Raw genomic sequence first — 20,307 nt, 5'->3', positions numbered from 1 at the left:
TTTATACACCTGATGTTCCTTTTCTACTACGTACTGTATGTTTCAATATTTCCATGATATGTAACCCTATTGTATATAATTTTTAGTGATTTTAGTAATTTTTGCTTTGTTTTCTTCATGTCAAATGCTCTGTTTGCATCATGTTCACAATTTGTATTATACTGGAGCTTTTCTCCTCGCGTCTCCACTGAAAATGGGCACCTTGCTCAGCTGAACCAGCCCGGTTAACAAATGTCCAATAAATTAATAATAAATAAATCAGGCAATCTATGTAGAAGATTGTATAGGAAAGAAAAGTGTACTGATTGGTTCTGAGAGAGCAGATGATGCATGGGATAGACTAACAAATTACATTTAAGCAAGTTGTAATTTAGATACTTTAACAGCAGCCTGGACACATTGTGGGAACAACTGTTTTTGTATATTGGCAGGCTAGAAGGGCATTAATGCCCGTGCTAGAAACATTTGTATGTACATTTAACTTTCAATAACTTGCCTTTGTTAAACACATAAATCCAAATATCACAATCAACTATTCTATCTAGCCAATCTTAATTTTGATTCAACAGTTAAAACACACAAATTAACAATTTACAGCACAATTTGAAATAAAAAATTAACCAGAGACCATACTGTTTTATTTTTCATTATATTACAAAGCTTATCAACTGGACCAGTGACATCTCTTCTTGAACTGCTGTCTGCTTTACTAAACAGTTATATACATCAGGTACCTCGTTCTGTGCCAGTGTCCTTTTCAAGCTCAATTTCTATTGCAAAATCCCACATAGCCCATTTTCACTATGAATTACTATTCCTAATCTCATAGTTTTCAGTTCCATATTTTTAAAATTTGTAATCATCTTTTTCACCTCTCTTATAGATGGTTTGTCTTTGGCTTTTACCTCTTTAGTACATGTTATTTTACACCAAACTCAACAAAAACATCTCTACACTACGGATAAAGCCTCTTCCAAGTGTAATACTTACTCCAGCTATTTTTGTACTGAAGCAACTCTATACATTCCTAAAATATGTTTCCAAGAAAATCTTTCTAAACCACCACATCTCCGATACATACCTCTTGTCTGCAGGAAGATTTTTTCAAGTCTTGTAGGGGGTAAAGAAATATTTGTGCAAACACTTCCATGCAGAAGATCTAAATCTTCTCAGTTTAGGATTAATATATATTTTCCTCCACTTACCACCTGTAACATGTTCATTTAATCATTCACGCAAAGCTCTTTTTACTTTTGTATTGTATTGTCATCTCAAATCAAATAGTGTCGTATACACACTACTTATTGATCTTTCCTTGCCTGCCATTTCTGTTCTGGCCTCAATTATAAGCTATACTATTTGCTGTTTAACAAAACTCCAACATCTGCATATCATTCCTTTAACTCTAGCACTACACCTGTACAAGCACACAGATCTGAGTTTAACACCCCAAAATTTGTCTATCTTCATTCCATTTTATTTCCTTATCTATTTTTAACACCTGCTCCCAAAATCCTGGTTCTTTCTTCAAATGCTTATTACATTTTCTTCAGTGTCTTTCTTATTACTACAGACAATATAACCACCTGGTGTTACTCTATTTTTTCCAAATTCTATCATTTAACATAAAAGCTTCCTTAATGCTTTAATGTATAAAAGGGTATATAGAATACTGTTTAGAGTCCTTCCCTAGATCTGCTTAAAAAGTGTGATCTTGATATTACATTGTTAGGCACTGTACCCATCGTGCCCTTCCACTTGGGCACATATTCTGTGTCTTGAATCAAATACATTAACCTAGGTTGGGTAGCCTTATAGTATAGCTCGAAATCTACAAGTCCCAAACTACCCTGTTCCTTTGTCAGTATTATTTTTCCCACTACATGCTTTCTCTTTTATTATCCCAAATAAACTCCTTAATTTCCTTCTCCATATTATTCCAGATCTCTCAGTTAATACATAAAGAACCACCAATGGGACCAAAAACATTTTAATCATTTGTATCTTATTGTTGATGCCCATAAATAAAAAATTGCCATAGTCTTATCTTATTTACGATCTTTTCAGTAATGTCTTTCACATTTCTTTATCTGCTTGCTTAACATCCCATTTCAACCAAATTCCTAAATATCTTATCATGACCTCACATAAAGGGGAATCTACAAAGTCATGTGCTGTGCCACAATTCATTACTGTAGCCTTTAATTTGCTTTATATCCTGCTATACTATTAAGATATTTCAATCAATTATATTTTTATATCATGTCCCAGACTGATAACATATATTGGGTCTACTTCATATAATCGAAGGTTCAACTCTGCGAACCTCCATTCGTCGAGCTGACAACAGCAAACATTCACAATAGTAAATGTCTAAAACTGGGAATGGAATTAGTTGGTCAACATCAGGAAATTTTTCCCTTTCCCCACTCTACTGTGATCTTGGAGTTGGTACATATAGGTAGGGGGTGTGGGGGCACAGCCTCCCCACCTTCGTGGGTTTGACATACTGCTGTGTGTGTGACAGACGGAGTGTTGGTCGACTAATTCCATTCCGTGATTTAGAAATCCGCTGATGTGAATGTTCGCTCTTGTCAGTATAATGAATAGAGGTTTGTGGAGGTGAATCTTCGATAATTCGATATCGACCCATACATATTATATAGTATCTATAAAATGGTTATATTCTCTTTAGTATATCTCCATATACATCCAATTAATAGATTGCTGGCTAATGGCTCTAAACATAAAGCAAAAGGTAATAGTGAAAGTGAACACCCTTGTTAATTCCTCTTGTAAGGCTAAACATTTTACAGAAAGCTCACCACACTTCATCCTAGCTTGAGCTCCTCTGTAGAGATTAATATTTTCAAAAGGAAGAAACGGTTGTCCAACGATAAAAAGGAACAAATTCCAAACTGGAAAAACTCCCTCCTCAGCCTCAACAAGCAAACTGGATCACCAGTGAAAACCTCCAAAGCCAATTATGAATTGAAACTAGCCTCCAATACAAAGGGAAACCACAAGTCCTTCTTCAGTTACGTCAGGAACCTCCATGGCAAAGCCCAGGTTTGTTCTGAATTAGTACTTAATGGTACCATTTACACTGATCCTGCTGACTTAGCCAACCTGCTAGCAGATAGATTCAGTGCAAACTTCACCCCCCCATCCCCCCAAAGCCCATTTGACATCCCTGATACTTGTCCCACACCTCACATCTCAGTACATCAAGTGTTAAAAGGCCCTATCCAAGGCAAAGAAGCCTAATTACAGGCTTCATTTCAGCAGAGTGGAGAACTGCCATTGCCATCCCCTTGCACAAAGGTGGTGCCACTACTGACCTGGGAAACTATCACCCTATTAGCTTGACAAGTCTGATCTGTAAAGCCATGGAGCGTATTATTATGGATCTAAAACAAGGGCATAGGCAAGCTCCAAGTACTTGACCCCACCCAATTCGGATTCATTAGAGGCAGATATTGCCTACTGAACCTGCTTGACTTCTTTGAGACGGTCACCAAAGTCTTGGATGAGGGAAAGTCAATACACACAGCTCACCTTGACTTGGCCAAGGCCTTTGACACAATCCCCCACTTAGGCATCAATCGAAAAGCTAACACAACTTGGCATAAATCCCTACTTCATCAGGTGTGTGGCCAACTGGCTCACTGATAGGACCCACAAGGTCAAAATAGATGCCACCACCTCTGACAGCAGACCTGTCACTAGTGGTGTTCCTCAGGGATCCGTCCTGGGACCCCTACTGTTTGGCATCTACTTCTCAGAGGTCCAGGAAAAGACAAAGGGCCTGTGGCTGACAAAGTCTGTGTATGACTGTAAATTAGGTGCTGTCACTGACTCCCCATATGATGGTAACATACTGCAAGAGGGTCTCACAGCTACAAATAACTGGTGCCAAAGTCATGGCCTTAAGTTAAACACAAAAAAAAATGTATCATCATACCATTCGGCAAAAACCCGGCCCCTATTGATTACTACATCAACGACAACTCCCTAAGCACACAACCTGTGGTGAGAGACCTGGGTACACAGGTTGACAACAAACTCACATTCAACCATCATGTGGCAGCAGTAGTCAGAAAAGCCTTTTACTTGCTTCATCTCATAAGTGAAGGAATGGCATCCAGAAAAAAGCTTATTAACCTCTCTGCAATCCTACCTCATTAGGCTTATAATTGAGTATAATGCCCCGTTTGGTATGTACCTCTCCAAATACCTGCACCAACTGGACAGGCCACAGAAATACCTCCCAAAGAGAATCCATGGCCTCTAACATCTGTCCTATGCGGACAGGCTCAAATCACTAGCACTCTATTCGCTATCATACAGATTACTTAGAGGTGATCTGTGTCTTGCCTACAAGGCAATGTAAGACCCTGCCCTACTAGAGATACTCCATATCCCCAAGTCCAACTCCTTGCACATTACCCGCTTGATAGGCCTAAATGTAATATGCAACATCAACAAAACCTGCTGGAGAGAGAGGTTTGTTTCCCAGGGGCTGCCCTGTCTCTGGAATAGACTTCCCATTCATGTCAAAGTATCTCACTGACTCTCTTCAAGCACAACCCTGATGAGTGGATGGGAAACCACAAATCTGTCCCAGGGCTTCCACCTTTGTCCCTCATTGACAGGAGCGACAGGTGCTGACTGAGGGTTTTTTTGGGGGGATAAACTCTTGGCTAGGCATTAGAAAGGCCCCAGGGTCATTAGCCCAGTAACCTTCTATGATACTATGATCCATGTTTGTGGAAACCCAAACAATTCACAAGACCTATTTGTAAAATACCAGCTCATTCTGTGTAACACTTTTTCAAAGCCCAAACCTATTAACATTAATATATTACTGTCCAACGCAACCTTTTGAATCATAACTATTTATTAATCTACCTACCTTATATAAATTCACATTGATCTAAGCCTATTATTCTCAGCAATATCTGTAAGTCTTTTTGCCAAAATTGTCATAAATACATTATAGTTATGATTCAGAATAAAATGGGTCTGTAAGACTCTGGGTATAATTGCCACTACAGCTTCTTTTCAAGTCAACAGCCTATCTCCACCCAGTATAAAAAGGTATTAGCTTTATATGGTGTACAGCATTAAATTTACCACTACAGTCATACTTTTTCCTGAATCCACTTCTACCCTACAATTCTCATAATTCCTGACTTTAGTTATCATCTTTTCAACCTTTTGTTGCCCGAGCCAACTATCTGGCTGCTCTAGGGTTTTTGTCAAAAAATAGTTTCAAAACAATTGCTATATATTCATTCATATTTTCTAACTACTCCTGCAGAGAAATTCTAGTTTCTTCAACTTCTTTTCAAACTACTTTGCTGCTATTTTAATTAATATCAAGACCCCTTTCTTTCACTCACCTTCCATTCCAGCAAAGAAACCCTCCTTCCCACATAAATTGATTTTTGTTCAATAATAAAAACAATTTCGCAAAAACAGATAGTAATTATGCCATTTTGTTTTTTTGATCTGTATACATTAAAATTTCAGACACCAGTGAAATTTGTTAAAGTCATGTTAATGACTACTACTTTCTTGTTGTTGAAGAAAACAAAAACAGTTATCCTTTTTAGAAGAGTGACATAAAAAAGGCATTTTACATGGTGACCTTAAAAAGTGGGGGTGTGGGGAGGGTTCTTGATAATACAGGAAAATTGACAGTAGTAAACCAGTATTCTGAGGGAAACATTTAAAGTCAAACAAGGTAGTCAGATTTATTAAAAACAGCAAAGGATGTAATTATCAAGGAAGTCAGGGAAGTAATTGACTGGGGATTACTGTGCAGGAAGTGTAGAAAGATATTAAAGGTATTTAGAAAAATGCAGAGTGTCAGCAGAAAATGGGCAAGGGTATGATTTTTATGTAGGGTTGAAAAGACTGGCAATTGGTAATGTTTTTTTCTGTTCTGAATTAATTGCATGTGATGGGAAATAAGTAGTGAGACCATGTAGAACAGTATTATTATGCTTCTCTGGAAGAGTAGGATGAGAAAGGGGGTCCTCTAGCTTTGCTTACTGCAAGCAGTAACATTTTGTCTTAGACAGTTCAATTACTTATTAAGAACTATAAAAGGCTGAAGTTTGTGGATCTGTCGAAGGGAGGGATTGAAGACAGTTACTATTGTGGATGAAGATGTTATGCATGCTATATTATGGAAACTGAAGGCAGATTAGGGATTGGGACAGACTCAAGACTTAATTAAGGGACATTTACTCACCTGCATTTCTTTGTGAAGCTTCTAGGGAATAATCATGCGGATGAGATTGTGGCTTTGCAACAAGAGGCAAGACAATGACACTCATGCCACCCTGTGCTATTCAATTAATGTAAGAATATATTCAAGAACAAAATAAACAGAATGACTATAAAAAGGATTATACATCCTTTAATTGCAGACAGTCTAGAATAACTATTTTCATAGGTAGTTACTAGGCATGAGATCTGGAAGACCACTAATGAGCATAGCCCAATCTCTTAACTACTCAAAGCACTGTCTGGTTAACGGACTTGTTCAAGGTCACATATCAGGAAATGAAGACTGAGGGAATCAAACCCTGAGCCAAAGAAAGCAGATGAACAGTTCACATCCTTAACCCTCTACACTAATTGCCAGTACTAAATAATTTAATCAAACACTGCTCTGTCAGGTTTTTTTTCTGTGTTGAACTTAAAATCGAATGATCATTTTTTTTTCCAAATACTATACCATATTATTGAGGTTTTTGTGTGAAACTCTCATTTCATCTGACAATCTAATTTCACTGTTGCCTAGCATTTTATAGCTTTATGATGTACAGAACTGTTGCTGCATTTACATGTTCTGTGATTTGTGATTGCACCTGATGGATTGTGGAGCAGGACAGGATTCTGGTACAGATGGTCTTTACCCTTTTTCTTGCTTACGTAACTGTAGAGTTACGAATTTAAATAAAGAGGATGTCAATGAATGGAGAACCTTGTTTCAACAAATTCAATTGAATTTTCAAACCACATTTTCTAATTAATTGTAGTTTTGATTGTTCTATTTTGTTAGGCTTTTGGTTATTTGGTATTTAAGGACAAATCCATTTCTACAATTAAACAGCTATCCTGAGTCCATCTGCTTTTAATAAACCCAGAGTGAAGCAGAGAAAGACAATGAATTTTCAATACCTATGTAGCTGCAAATATGTTCACTTTTATTAATGAATGATTCGAGTTAATCTTGAAAAAAATAAGTCAATGATCAATTTAAATAACTATCACTAATACGTAGTACATTACTATTATACAGCTCTACCAGAACATATTCAATTTTAAAGGGAGATGCAAACCCATCAGCAGCTGGTAAATTATTATTCCTACCACGTTTAAGAGCTCCCATCATTTCTTTAAAGCATCAGCCCACCAGTCACAATTTTTTATTCTTTGCATTGCACATTCTTCATATTTTATTCTCTGTCACTTCATGTTTTTATTACCTTATGTACTTTGTATAACTGACATATTACTTGACCTCAAGCTGAGACTGAAATTGGTCAGAACTGATCAGTGTTCTACCCCGGTTTACAAATTCAATAAATAAATACACATAAACTATATATGTATAAATATACACACACACACGGGTCCACTTCAGTAGACCGAATTTACACTTACCCAAAACCCAGTTAACCGAGATGAGTCCACCGAAACCTCATTACAACGAAGCCAAGAACCGCCGATAATTTGAACAGGGAAACTAACCACCTGGACAGCGTGGTGAAGCCCTTTTCCCCAGTATAGTGAGATCTCGGAGCTGGAATATGTAGTTATGGTGGGGGCAAAGCCTCCCATTAGTATGGCTTTAATTTTGTTTTGGTGTTTTCTTTTGTGTCCTGGTGGCCAACTGGTTAGTTTCCCTGTTCAAATTATCGGCGGTTCGTGGCTTCTCTGTAATGAGGTTTCAGTGGAGTCGTCTCGGTTAATTGGGTTTTGGGTAAGTGTAAATTAGGCCCTTGACATCAAAACAAATCACCAATATCCTGATCCAAAAAGTCTCTGAATACTCTTACACGTTGCTGTATTGTGCTAGAGAGTGCTAATCTTTCCACACTTAACTACTATAATTAAGGCACAGCACTATGATATGCATGTCCTCAGATTTACCCTTACACCTCCTATATTTAATGCTTTTCTTCATAAAGTTTGATCTTTTAAAAGATACATTCTTTATAAGCAATTGAATTAAGCCTATGCAAATATTCCTCATCACTAACTGTATGGAGTATAATAAACAAAAAAAAAAACTTTTACCCCAAAAAGTGCTCCCCTTTACAACCATCTGCTATAATTTTAAAGGGCACTGCAAATATTTTTTAATGATTAGAGACATGCACCTCCCTACCACAAGTAAAATCCACATCACCATTAATGGAGTGAGCTGCAAACATGTTTCATACACACACAGACAAATGCCTCACCTCCCTAACACTCGCAAACCTTTATAAATGTACAGCTATATTCTCAGCACACCACCTAATCTAACACCCACCTTACTGTTTTCATAAATAAACATTACACATCAATCTCAAGTTAACACAGCAGACCACCTACATAACAAATAACACATATGATCCCCTGGAATTAGGTAAAAGCCACATTTATACGAGTGTATGTTTAAAAGCATACCAACCCAAGCATCCTAAAGGCTGACAAACATGCTTCTCAACGTATTTACTCAAGAATTCTGGACAAAGCAAAAAATAACGGGGGAACTAAGGCCCAAAAATCAAGGACAATTTTTAAATGTACTATCTGCCTTTGGTGACTGGGAAATTCTGAAATGGCAAATTCCCTTTTCAGCAGAGGCCCAGGGAGAAAAGCTCGACACTTCATACATCTGCATCATGAGCCAACAGTAAGCAATGTACTTCATAAACTCAGGACTATGCAACTTGAGAGATCATTGTGTTATATACACTGTAAGCTCAGACATAACTAAGCACAGTATATACAGTATTTGAAACACTATTACTCTAATTCATTTAAAAGTTAATAAACAGGCTTTGAATTAACATGCATTTTTTGAAAAATAGGTATGAAACTATCTAGCGACTGGTGTTACTGACAGATGTTAAAAAGTTTTTTTTAAAGAAACTTCACTCCCTGGACATGCAGTAGCAAACTCCACCTGAATCCCACCTATGCCTAACCAATGTCACTACCTACTGATGAGAGGAAGTCCTATATAAGGAACATTCAGTATGTCATGGCACTGTGTGTATTGAATATTCATAAACTGTTCCTTCATGACAGGCAACAATCCAACCAGTCATAAAAGTCAGGGTGATATTTTACTTTGAGACTCGCCTTGCGAGTTGGCAGATCGTGCCATGTTGTACTGCCCCTGCTGTCATATACACTGTGGTAATGTTTCCATCAACTTAAAGAACACTATTAATTGAAAAATGACATAACTGTCCTGCCCAGTAAAGATGTTTATTCTCTTAAGCACTGTATCTTGAGCAATTTACAAATCAGCAGTTTAGGATCAAGCAACTGATAGACACCATATAAAGTTATTTCACATACTCAAATTCAGAGCTGCTAAATGTAATGCTTCAGGCCCCCATCGTGTAAAACTACCCCACTGTGGAAAGTGGCCTTTTGGACAGGAGAGCAAGCTGAAAGACAGAACAATTTGACTCCAAAAGGTCTCCATAGCTCAGGAAAAGTGTCCAACTATTAAAAAAGTGTTCACAACATAATGCAAAGGAATACTAATAAATGTACCGCAAATCCTAAAAAAAATTGGGCCCAGTCCATCTGGCCCATGTTCCTATACTTAGGAATATTTTTTAGCTATTGCAATTGACAATCTTAAAAGAATATGTTCTACCTATTACAGCACTACAGTGGGAATCTACTTTTGCAATTCCCTCCACTATACATTCTATTGGCTTGTACCAAACATGGGAAAAAGAACAAGAATCCATAAACATTAAATATAAACACACATTAGTGTTTATAATAACGTTTGCAAGTACCTGTTCAAGATACAAGTCATTATCCCCAAGGGATCTCTCTGAAGTATTAAGATTACTGGCCAATGCCACAACTGTCAGTGCAGTGTATAATGCTGTCAGTCAATTCTTGCCCACCTACTGTCTACGTGACCTGAGGAAGGCAAGTCTCAATCTAAAATATCACCAAACTTTCAAACTTTGTATAATATCTGTACTGTAATTAAGCAATAACCAATGAATGGGTGTGGGTATTTATTTAATGACATTTGATTACTGAGAAACTCCAACTGGGTAGCTGCCCATTTTCAGCAGAAGCTCAGGTAAAAAAAGCTCCAAATTACTACAAAACATTTTAAGAACAATAATTTTACAATCTTCAAAAATAAAAAAAACATTTGCAGTTTAAATAATTATAACAAATTAATGATAATATAAAACATTGGTTAAGAATCCATTCAAGTTATGTGTCAATAACTTAATATTTATAAAAATTGTACAGTTTGTAAAGAAATTAAAGGTAAGTTAGTCTAATACAAACAGGAATTGCAATATGAAGTGAGGGAAAAACAAGCTTATGGAGTATTTAGAGAGAAAGTTAGGGAAGAGAATTTGATAGAAGTAAAGAAGTAAGTGAAGAAGGGATAGAAAAGAGGTATAAGGAATGAAAAGGTACTTGTTCACAATTAGAAATAGAGTTTATCTTGTTTTTGAGCCAGAACAGAACCAGATGGATATACTGAGGATTTACCCACGTTTGGAATGGTTTGACTACGAAGGCGAAGCCTGCGTGATTAAGCAAAGCCACCCGTGGTTAAATCCTCATATACCCACACCCATGAGTCAGTTATTGCTATTAAACAATGACATTTAAGAAAAAAATTGCTTACTTTTTTTAAATGTTGTTGTATAATGGCGCCGTAGTGTTCTTCCACTTTGCTTCCTCATTCTTCTGCATTTGTTGATATACTGTGCATGTGTATGGGGCTTACATTCCCACTCTAGCACAGTGCTGTTGAAAAAAAGCAACAGAGAAAGGAAGATCTCGGTTGCTTTTTTTTTTTTTTTTTTTTTTTACAATGAAATCCTACAGTTTAGAGGTACAAGAGAGATGGGGCAGAAACACAAGGAAAATTAGATACATTTCTTTAGTTCTGTAAAACATACCTGACATTTCCCTTGTATTTGTTTCATACCTCTCAACCTCTTAGGTGAAGAAATGTGGACAAAACACAAAATAATGAGGGACAAAGACCCCAAAATAGGAACAGATTTTAAATGGTGCTCTTATAAACTTAGAAAGTTACTAGAATAACAAGATTTGTGTTATTGTGCATTGAAGGATATGAACTCTGAAATTAAAATTTAGTGACTTCACTCATCAGTGATTTGTCGGAAAACCACAAATTTTATAAGGAACAGCCCAAATACACGAAGGAAATACCTGCATATTCTGTGAAAATCTGGACAGGTATGCCCTAGCATATACTAACAGAAGATATTCCAGTTGCTCAACAGCCAAACTTTTTTCTATCGGTATACTGACTTACAACGGGCAAGCTGGTTGGGCTGATTAATCAGCATGCACATTTTTGAACAGTAATGACCTACTGTTGTTGTACAATAAATTATAATATACAATACTACCATATGTCCGGCAATGATCAGTATCCATCTCTGAAGACATTTTAAACATAATAAAATATGTTAATACCCCCAGGGCAGGCCACCTGTGTAAAATCAGACCACTTTACTGAAATTGGTAAGAATATGAACTAGACAATGCAGACAGTCATAAAAACATTTTAAATTACATTAACATGTGCCAAGTAAAAACCCTCAAGGCAGGCCACCACTACAAGCTCATGCCAGTACACTGACAAAAGTAATATTATATGAAAATGATTTACCAAATATAATGAACTACTTTTCTAATATACTTAGAAATTACCAACTTCAGAAACAGCAGTATTACATGTACTACACTACACAATGAGACCTGATTCCAAAAGATGTGGTCTCAGTGTAAATGACCACTTACAATGAAAGCAAGCTCACAGCTGGTCTATTGGAATCTGGTCCCCCAGTGTAAACCTTTTTAAAGCTGGGCCTTACACTGAAGTAAATCACTTACACTGACAGCAAGTCTTTCAGAATCAGGGCAGACTTACAGTGACAGCAACTCTTTTAGAATCTGTTCCAGCGTTAGCTGAACTGAGCTGAGATCAATCCACTCTTTCCAGGAATGCACCCCAATTACAGCCTCTCTTACCCAAACCTCTTTCTGCAAACAATTATACACACAGCTGACTAATCTATGTGCGTATTGTTACAGTTTTCTTTCACTGTTTCTCTCTCCACTAAAGTGGTGTAATTTTCACATTTTTGTAATAATAAGACACTGAATTCTACTGCTGTTTTTAAATGTAGTATGTTAAACAAAATGCAGCCCTTGCCCATACTTGAACAGTCGTCCAAGCTGCAGTCTTGTCCACTGTGTTTGCATGTTTATTATATTTACTTTGTTAAATGTGACTACACTGGTCACAGATTGTGGCATCACATTACCTTGATTAAACAAAAATAAACAAATAAAAACACAATGGACTAAGCATAGTTTAAAGAAAAAAAAACAGGAAAACATCAACTACAAATAAATAACTACACCACAGTAATGTACAGTGCACTGTCTACTTAACACAACAATCTCATTGCAAGAGAAAGTAAACTGTAAACGATGGAAAAGAATATTACAAAGATAAATCATACCAAAAAGGTCTGGGTCTAAATGGCAAAGCTATAGAAAATTAACAACATTACAACTAAAGACACAGAAAAGCATAGCTCTACTTACAGCACAGTGAAATAATCTATAAATCAGTATATAGAAATACAAAACATCTCACCTAGGTATATTACGGTTTACGATGGCCACATCATGGTTTTAAAATTTATTTATTTATTTATTTTTATTTTACATTTGTTTACCGGGCTAGTCCAACTGGATACATTTCCATTTTCAGCAGAGGCCCAGGGAGAAAAGCTCCACATTGAAGTTAATACAAACAAGTCATTTACATAAAGAAAGTAAGTAGTTAGTAAAATACAAACAGAAATAAGGTTTAATCTAGATTATACTAGTTGAAAATATATATTTGGAAGGACACTTACTCTAACTTCCTTTACAGTACAAGATAGGGGAGTTATACTTGAGTAAAACATTCATGAAGAGTATAATTGATTAAGTAAGTATAAACCATAGAGAGTTCTATATATATTTCTATATCTATACTGTTTTATACTGCGCGCATCTACACCATCTTAACACACAAAACTAGTATTTCTCTCTCTCTCTCTCTCTCTCTATATATATATATATATATAACACACACACACATACGCACACAGACACAGTATAAAGTGTATGCATTGATGTTTTTATGCTATGAAAATTAAAATGGAATACATGTATATTTCATGTCTATAGCATGGCTGATGTTTCTGGCACACACTTTATATCAGTTAGATTTTAGTTTGTGTATGTACAAATGTATTTATACATTTTGGTTTCATATTTACAATTTCCAGTATGTCCTACTGTTTTATTTATTGTGTTTATTTTAGCGTTACAGAAAACCAAGTTTATTAAAAATAGTTAACATTGTGTGTTACCAATTATGAAGTTTGTCTTTAAAATTAAAATCTCCAACAGATAGGGTTACCACCTATCCCTCTTTGGACAGCTGTGACCTGCAAGTAAAACTAAAGAAATGGCAACTGTCCTGAGATTTTAGGACAAAAATATTTCTTAACTTTTCTTTATTAGTTGCATGAAATAGTGATTTTTTTATCTGAAACACCTAAATGTTATATGAAATAGCATAAACAATTCACATACTATAAGAATAAGCTTTTATTTTGGTTTTGTATTAGAACACTACCCCACCAGATGCGCAGTAGCAAGCACTGCCCACCACGTGATGTTTACTGTTTGTCTACTTCTGACTAAACATAAGTAGACCTCTGTCGGCCAAATGACTATGTAAAACATTGACTGCAAAGTAGAGCTTAATATGAATATATCTGTCGGAAGCCCAACATGGCGCCTTTACTGTTTATATGTCATTTTCATACAAACACCGACAAACAAGCTATTGGAAAAGTCGTCGCTGTTAATTACATTAAAAGCAGCAACAGAACGCAATACATTACAAGTACTACACTTAAATCTTTGTCCACACCTGTTTCAAGCGAAATATTGCAAATATAAATATTCTGACATTACTTAATTGGGTACTTGCGTATTATCGCAACCACATTCATAAGCAACTCACACTCACTTGACGTTCCGATAATAAACAGTGAACTGGTGAAAAATTTTTTTTCATTGAAGTGTCACTTTTATACCAACAGATTTACTTGATGTGTTCTTGGAGTTGTTTATAGAGCTGCGATTTCCTTTTTATTTTGAAAATAACCCTAGTGGAATAGAAAGTCAGGCGACTTACCCAGCTGGCTCTTATTTGCCGTGTTTATCAAGAATGTGCAAGCGGCATTAGCGGCTGTACTTAATGGGGCAAAGGTGAAAAAACAGTTGTTTTTTTTTCTCAGCCAAGTTACAGTAATTTACCCCACCCCATCATGTTTTTCTCTTATTTTTTCCTCTTTTCTGACTGCTGCCTCGCTTCTCTGAGTTGTAATTACGAAGTAATGCTGTCTCAAACTCCCTTTTGTCCTGGACTGTTGTGTTAACAGGAACGGTTAAAGAACCATACTGTGGAAATAACGTCATGACAGCTTTGTCATTAGCAGAACAGCTGCATGACAGTGAACAAGGAACAAACAATAAAACTATTTATCTGAGATTTCTTTACTATGAGATAATGCAAGTAGGCAGCAACTCATTTTCATCCAAAACCCATGGCAAAAAACTCTCCAAATCAGATCAAGTGTACTCATTCTGTGATTCCCTTGTTTTGCTCTTTCTTTCTGACCAACTGCTGTTATCCAATGAGGTTGTAGTTGAGGGCACCTTGAGCTCTTCACAGAACCGGGACTTCTTTTCTGTTTACAAGAAGAGCAGAGTGAGTTGCTTAAGAATGTGGTTACGATAATACCCAAGTACCCTAAACAGTATTTGGGGCGGTGCAGGGGGGGGGGGGTAAAGACTATTGTTGTTGGTTTTGATTTTTTTTATGTCAAGCTCTGGCTGAAACATGTTGCTCTGGTTCCGGAAGACTGCAGCAGAATAACATTAACTTCTTGACACTGTAAATACTAAGTTTGTGCCCAGCTATGAAGTAACACTGTTTAATTCTGTTTAATGATGTGATTGTTTAATAAAACAGAATAACTCCCCAACAATGACAGTTTTCTTCAGTATATTCACATTCCGAGAACTCGCTGTGAATATTCATTGATGCCACATTGAAATCTGCATGCCTTGTCAGTCTGACATGACTGCCATGGTATGTCACATGGCCTTCACCTACCAATCACATTCACCACGCCCATTTCTGGGCAGAAATGCCGGTGGGGTAGTGTTCTAATACAAAGCCTTTATTTTGGCAAAAAAGTAAAGTTCTGTCTTTGCACTAGCCAGGAATATGTTTTGTCCTGCAAATTCTCATCTATTTACAGAAATTTCCCACTTTGGGCATTTGAAAAGGTGGCAGCAATACCAACAGATATTCCATTATTTTTTAAGGCTTCAACTTTACGATAAGAACAATTACATGTTTCCAGACTTTCGTCGCAACATAACTACGGCTTTTGTTGAAATACATTCACGATGTCACGTTTCAAATACTTAACAGCATAACTGATAAAAATGTGCGCAATCAAGCCCATTTCGGGTGTCAATCAAGGTGGGAATACCCCTATTTACGCAGCCCCGTTGGACGTGCGGGGAGGTTGTGTCTCACTGGTTGACCATAAAGTCAAATATTTTTAGATGGGACTGAACCATCAGAGTATCACAATACAGTAATTGATCCCTTATTAGTACTGCTATCCGGTAAGGTGCACATACCTTTCAGCCTTTTACTGCAAGAAATGCACACTAGTAATAGGTGACTCTATAGTCAGGCACACTGACATCCCACTCACTAGGCTGGACAAGCAGAAGGTTACTGTTAGCTGCCTGTCGGGAGCCAGAATCCGCCACATAACACAAGCACTCAGGTCACTCCAGAACAAGTACAAATATGACTCTGTCATTGTTCATGTTGGTGTGAATGACCTGAGACGTACCTCCCGGGACTACATGAAAAGAGACATGGAAGAGCTCTCTGATCATGTAGCCCAGGCTGGTATGACCCTGACCATGAGTAGCATCCTGTCCTCATCAAGAATGATACCTCAGTATAAAGAAAAAAATGATCAATTTCAACAATTGGCTAAGCTTCTGGTATCATTCAAAGGGGATCCAGTGTCTGTCAGCCTGGGACGACATGCTCGACAAACCGTGTTGCTTTGCAAGAGACGGCTTGCGCCTGTCACCCCTAGGCTTTCGAATACTGACCAAGGCTCTTGCTGCCCCCCATAGTGCCTTTTTTAGGCAAGGCTCAAAAGTCAAACTCACCTCCGTAAACAGCACAATTAACAAAAAACTGAGGGTTATGCTACTCAATGCCAGGAGTTTAAATCTCAAAATGCACGTGCTCGAAGCACTCCTCAGTATGGAGAATGTCGACATCTGTGCAGTAAATGAAATCTGGTTCAAGGCTCCAGAGAGCACCCTAGCACTACCGGGCTACAACTCATACCACACGTTTCAGCCACAGAACATGGACCGAAACACAAAAGGAGGGGGTGTATCCATATTCATCAAGGATACATACACCTCCAGGTTAGTGGCGCAGCATGACACCTCTGAGATCATCCATGTGCAACTAACATCAGGCAAATCTACAATGCAAATTCTGCCCTGCTACAGATCACCCTCCATGACCCAGGGCCACCACTCCACCTTTCTGGAGACACTGGAAAACATAAAGGTCCTGCCAAACACCCTAATATTGGGTGATTTCAATTACCCTACCATTCACTGGGAAAACTACTAGAGTACAAATTCCCAGGCCCAGTGCTTCCTGGAATTCGTCAACTCAAATGCCCTGGATCAGCTGGTAAACTCCCCTACCAGAGGTGAAAACATACTGGACCTGGTCATCACCAACATGGGCGACAGGTATTCCACACCGGAGGTCAACCCGTCACTGGTTAGATCAGACCATAAACTAATCACTCTGGACGTCCACACCCCACCACCACCCCCAACTAAGGAAATCACAGTAAAAAAACTTTTCTAAAGCAAACTTCACCTTACTTAAGACAGAGGTGGTAAGTTTCAAAGTCCCCACGCTAAAAAATAACGCTGCCCAAGATGCAGAAACCTTTACAAATGCACTCTATGAGCACCTACAAGGATGCATGGATCATGCCATCCCTAGCAAAACCAAGACTCACTCCTCTAAGAGAAGGAAACCAGTTTGGTGGTGCCCTGCAATAAACAGGCTATACAACACATAGAGGAAACTTGTTCCGAAAAAAAGCAAATCCCAAGAAGGAAAGACAGCCCTGATCAGTATCAGTAAGAAACTGAGGGCCCTCATGAAATCATCCAAGGCTAACTTCGAAAGAAAAATAGCCAAGGATTCAAAAGATAACCACAAAGCCTTCTTTAGCTATGTTAAGAATCTAAGTGGCAACTCGCAGATATGCACTAAACTAGTGTAAAATAGCACAAAATATACTGAACCTACTGATATTGCCAACATCCTGGCAGATAGAGTCAGTGCAAACTTCACCCCCCTCTCACCTCCAAAAGGGCCCACAACAATAACGGAAAAGTGTAGTGTCCCAAAAATCACAAACGCACAGGTGAAAACAGCCCTTTCAAAAGCCAAAAACACAGCGTCAATGGGACCAGATAGTGTCCCAGGCTGCGTCTTGCACGAACTACAGAACGAACTAACCCCCCCACCTAAACACGCTGTTCAACCTCAGCCTCTCCAAAAGCTACGTGCCCATAGAATGGCGTACAGCAACGGTTATTCCTCTCAACAGAGGAGGGGCCACAACTGACCCTGGTAACTATCGCCCCATAAGCCTGACTAGCCTGGTCTACAAGGCTATGGAGCGCATCATCATGGAACTCATTAACAAAGACATTGGGAATCTCCAAACACTTGACCCAACCCAGTTCGGCTTTGTTAAGGGCAGATCATGCCTACTAAACTTGGTTGACTTCTTTGAGACAGTCACCAAGGCCATAGACGAGGGACAGGTGGTTCACACAGCCTACCTTGACCTCGCCAAGGCTTTCGACATCATTTCCCACTCGGGTATTACAGAAAAACTCACCAGCCTGAACATAAACCCCTACGTCACAAGATGGGTTGCCAACTGGCTTACAGACAGAACTCGCACGGTAAGAACAGCGAGCTCCAGGTCCGACTCTAAACCAGTCACAAGTGGTGTCACGCAAGGCTCGGTCCTGGGACCCCTACTGTTCGGCATATACTTCTCAGAAGCACAGGCAAACACAGGAGAACTATGGCTAACCAAGTTCGCCTATAACTGCAAACTGGGAGCCATAATTGACTCTCCGGCTGACACGGACATCCTCCAAAAGGGCCTTACTGAGATGGACACCTGGTGTCAAAGTCATGGCCTCAAGCTAAATGCCAAAAATGCATAGTCATCCCGTTTGGGAAAAACAAAACACCCACGAATTACCACATAGGTGGCAGCCCCCTTAATACAGAAAAGGTAGTAAGAGATCTGGGGACCCTGGTAGATAGTAATCTCTCCTTTGACAATCATATTGCCAAAGTAGTTAGTAAATCCTTCTATGTGGCCCATCTAATTACTAAAGGGTTTGCATCTAGAACCTAAATCTGGACAAAGCTCAACAAAATTGGGGTATGAAGGCCCCCAAAATAGGGGCATACTTTAAATATTGCTCTTATAAACATAGAAAGCTGCTAGAATAACAGGGCTTGTTTTAACATACTTTTTCCGAAATATATGAAGTCTAAACTCAACTGTATGTCATTATTTACTTCAGTCCTCAAATCATCCCAATAATTTGCCAGAAAACCACATATTTTATGAGGAACAGACCAAAAATCTGGGCATTCTGCAAAAAAACTGGACAGTTCAGAGGCATCTAACCAGGGTGACAAAGATGAACTCATCTACTATGCGACTGTACTCATTACTGTAAACAGTGCCCACTCAAAGGGTGATAGGAAAGTCACTGAGTGATTGCCCAATGTTTTATGTTAAAAAGCTCTAACTACATTAGCGTTGCACTCCACTACGCATAATTGTGCGCAGTGCACTAACCACATCTCCGTCTCGGGCCTTTCAACATTCAGCGATAAACCAAAACACTACTTGGCAAACATACTCTTCAAAGGTCGCCTACCTAGCCATTGCAGCTCATCGGCGAACAGCCGAAGACACTTTCGGGACTGTATAAACAGAAGTTGCGAGTGCCTAAGACAACTCATGACAAGCAAAAAAACTCGACTATTTTAAGTGTTAACCAAACACTAAATCTATTCTCCCAATCAACAGAAAAAAAACACTAAGTCAGTATGCCACACCGTAGCTCCACCCCCTGCTCTCTCTCTCTCTCTCTCTCTCTCTATTGGATCTCCGTCAAAAAGTCACATTTCTCATTACGCTGTTGGCCTGCCTCTCTCTTTGAGAAACCTGTAAACGCACTTGTGATCAGGACGGTTAAGTTTCGAGTTTTAAAAATTCTGTCACCCGTTTCAGAAAAAATCAGAGGGACACAAAATGTCTCACTTTTCATAAGTCTCAGAATTTCCGAGAAATTGCTGCAGTGTTCAATATTTTCTCGGTATTTCATTTCTGAAGTCACTCACCAACTCGGACCTTCAGGGAGAGCTGTTCCCTGTCAGGAATCGGTGGTCAAAATAGTTCAGCGATTGGCTAAGTTCGTGTAAGGGATGGGGGCTCACATAAGGAAGAGCTCTACAAAGCCTGTGCTGGTGGGTCGTGGATTTATCAGCACTTTTGCATCCGTGACTACCTCTCAACCTGTAAGTGCAAGCAATCTGGACAAAGCCTAAAATAAAGGGAGGAAACAAGCGCCACAATATAGTGACAAATATTAAATATTGCTCTTATAACTCGGAAAGTTGTTAAAATAATAGGGTTTGTGTTTGCATGCGTTTTACAAAAATTAGGAGGTCTGCAACTCAAATACATGTCATTATTTAGTGACTTCAGTCCTCAATTATTT

General features: G+C 38.3%; 1 protein-coding gene across 1 annotated transcript in view; it reads right to left on the bottom strand.

Moving 5' to 3' along the window:
• The window catches only part of SDHAF4 (succinate dehydrogenase complex assembly factor 4), a 779,629-nt gene extending 759,984 nt beyond the window's left edge, over positions 1-19,645 (bottom strand). Inside the window, exon 1 of the mRNA XM_044089912.1 lies at positions 19,462-19,645. Coding sequence (XP_043945847.1) covers positions 19,462-19,546 — 85 coding nt within the window. The 5' untranslated portion in view covers positions 19,547-19,645. The remainder of the gene's footprint in view (positions 1-19,461) is intronic.
• Between the last annotated feature and the right edge of the window lie 662 nt (positions 19,646-20,307).

The sequence above is a fragment of the Protopterus annectens genome, chromosome 12.part0, assembly GCF_019279795.1.
Source record: "Protopterus annectens isolate FY-2018-M chromosome 12.part0, PAN1.0, whole genome shotgun sequence".
Classification (NCBI taxonomy): domain Eukaryota; kingdom Metazoa; phylum Chordata; order Ceratodontiformes; family Protopteridae; genus Protopterus; species Protopterus annectens.
This window is presented reverse-complemented; position numbering and strand designations above follow the sequence as displayed.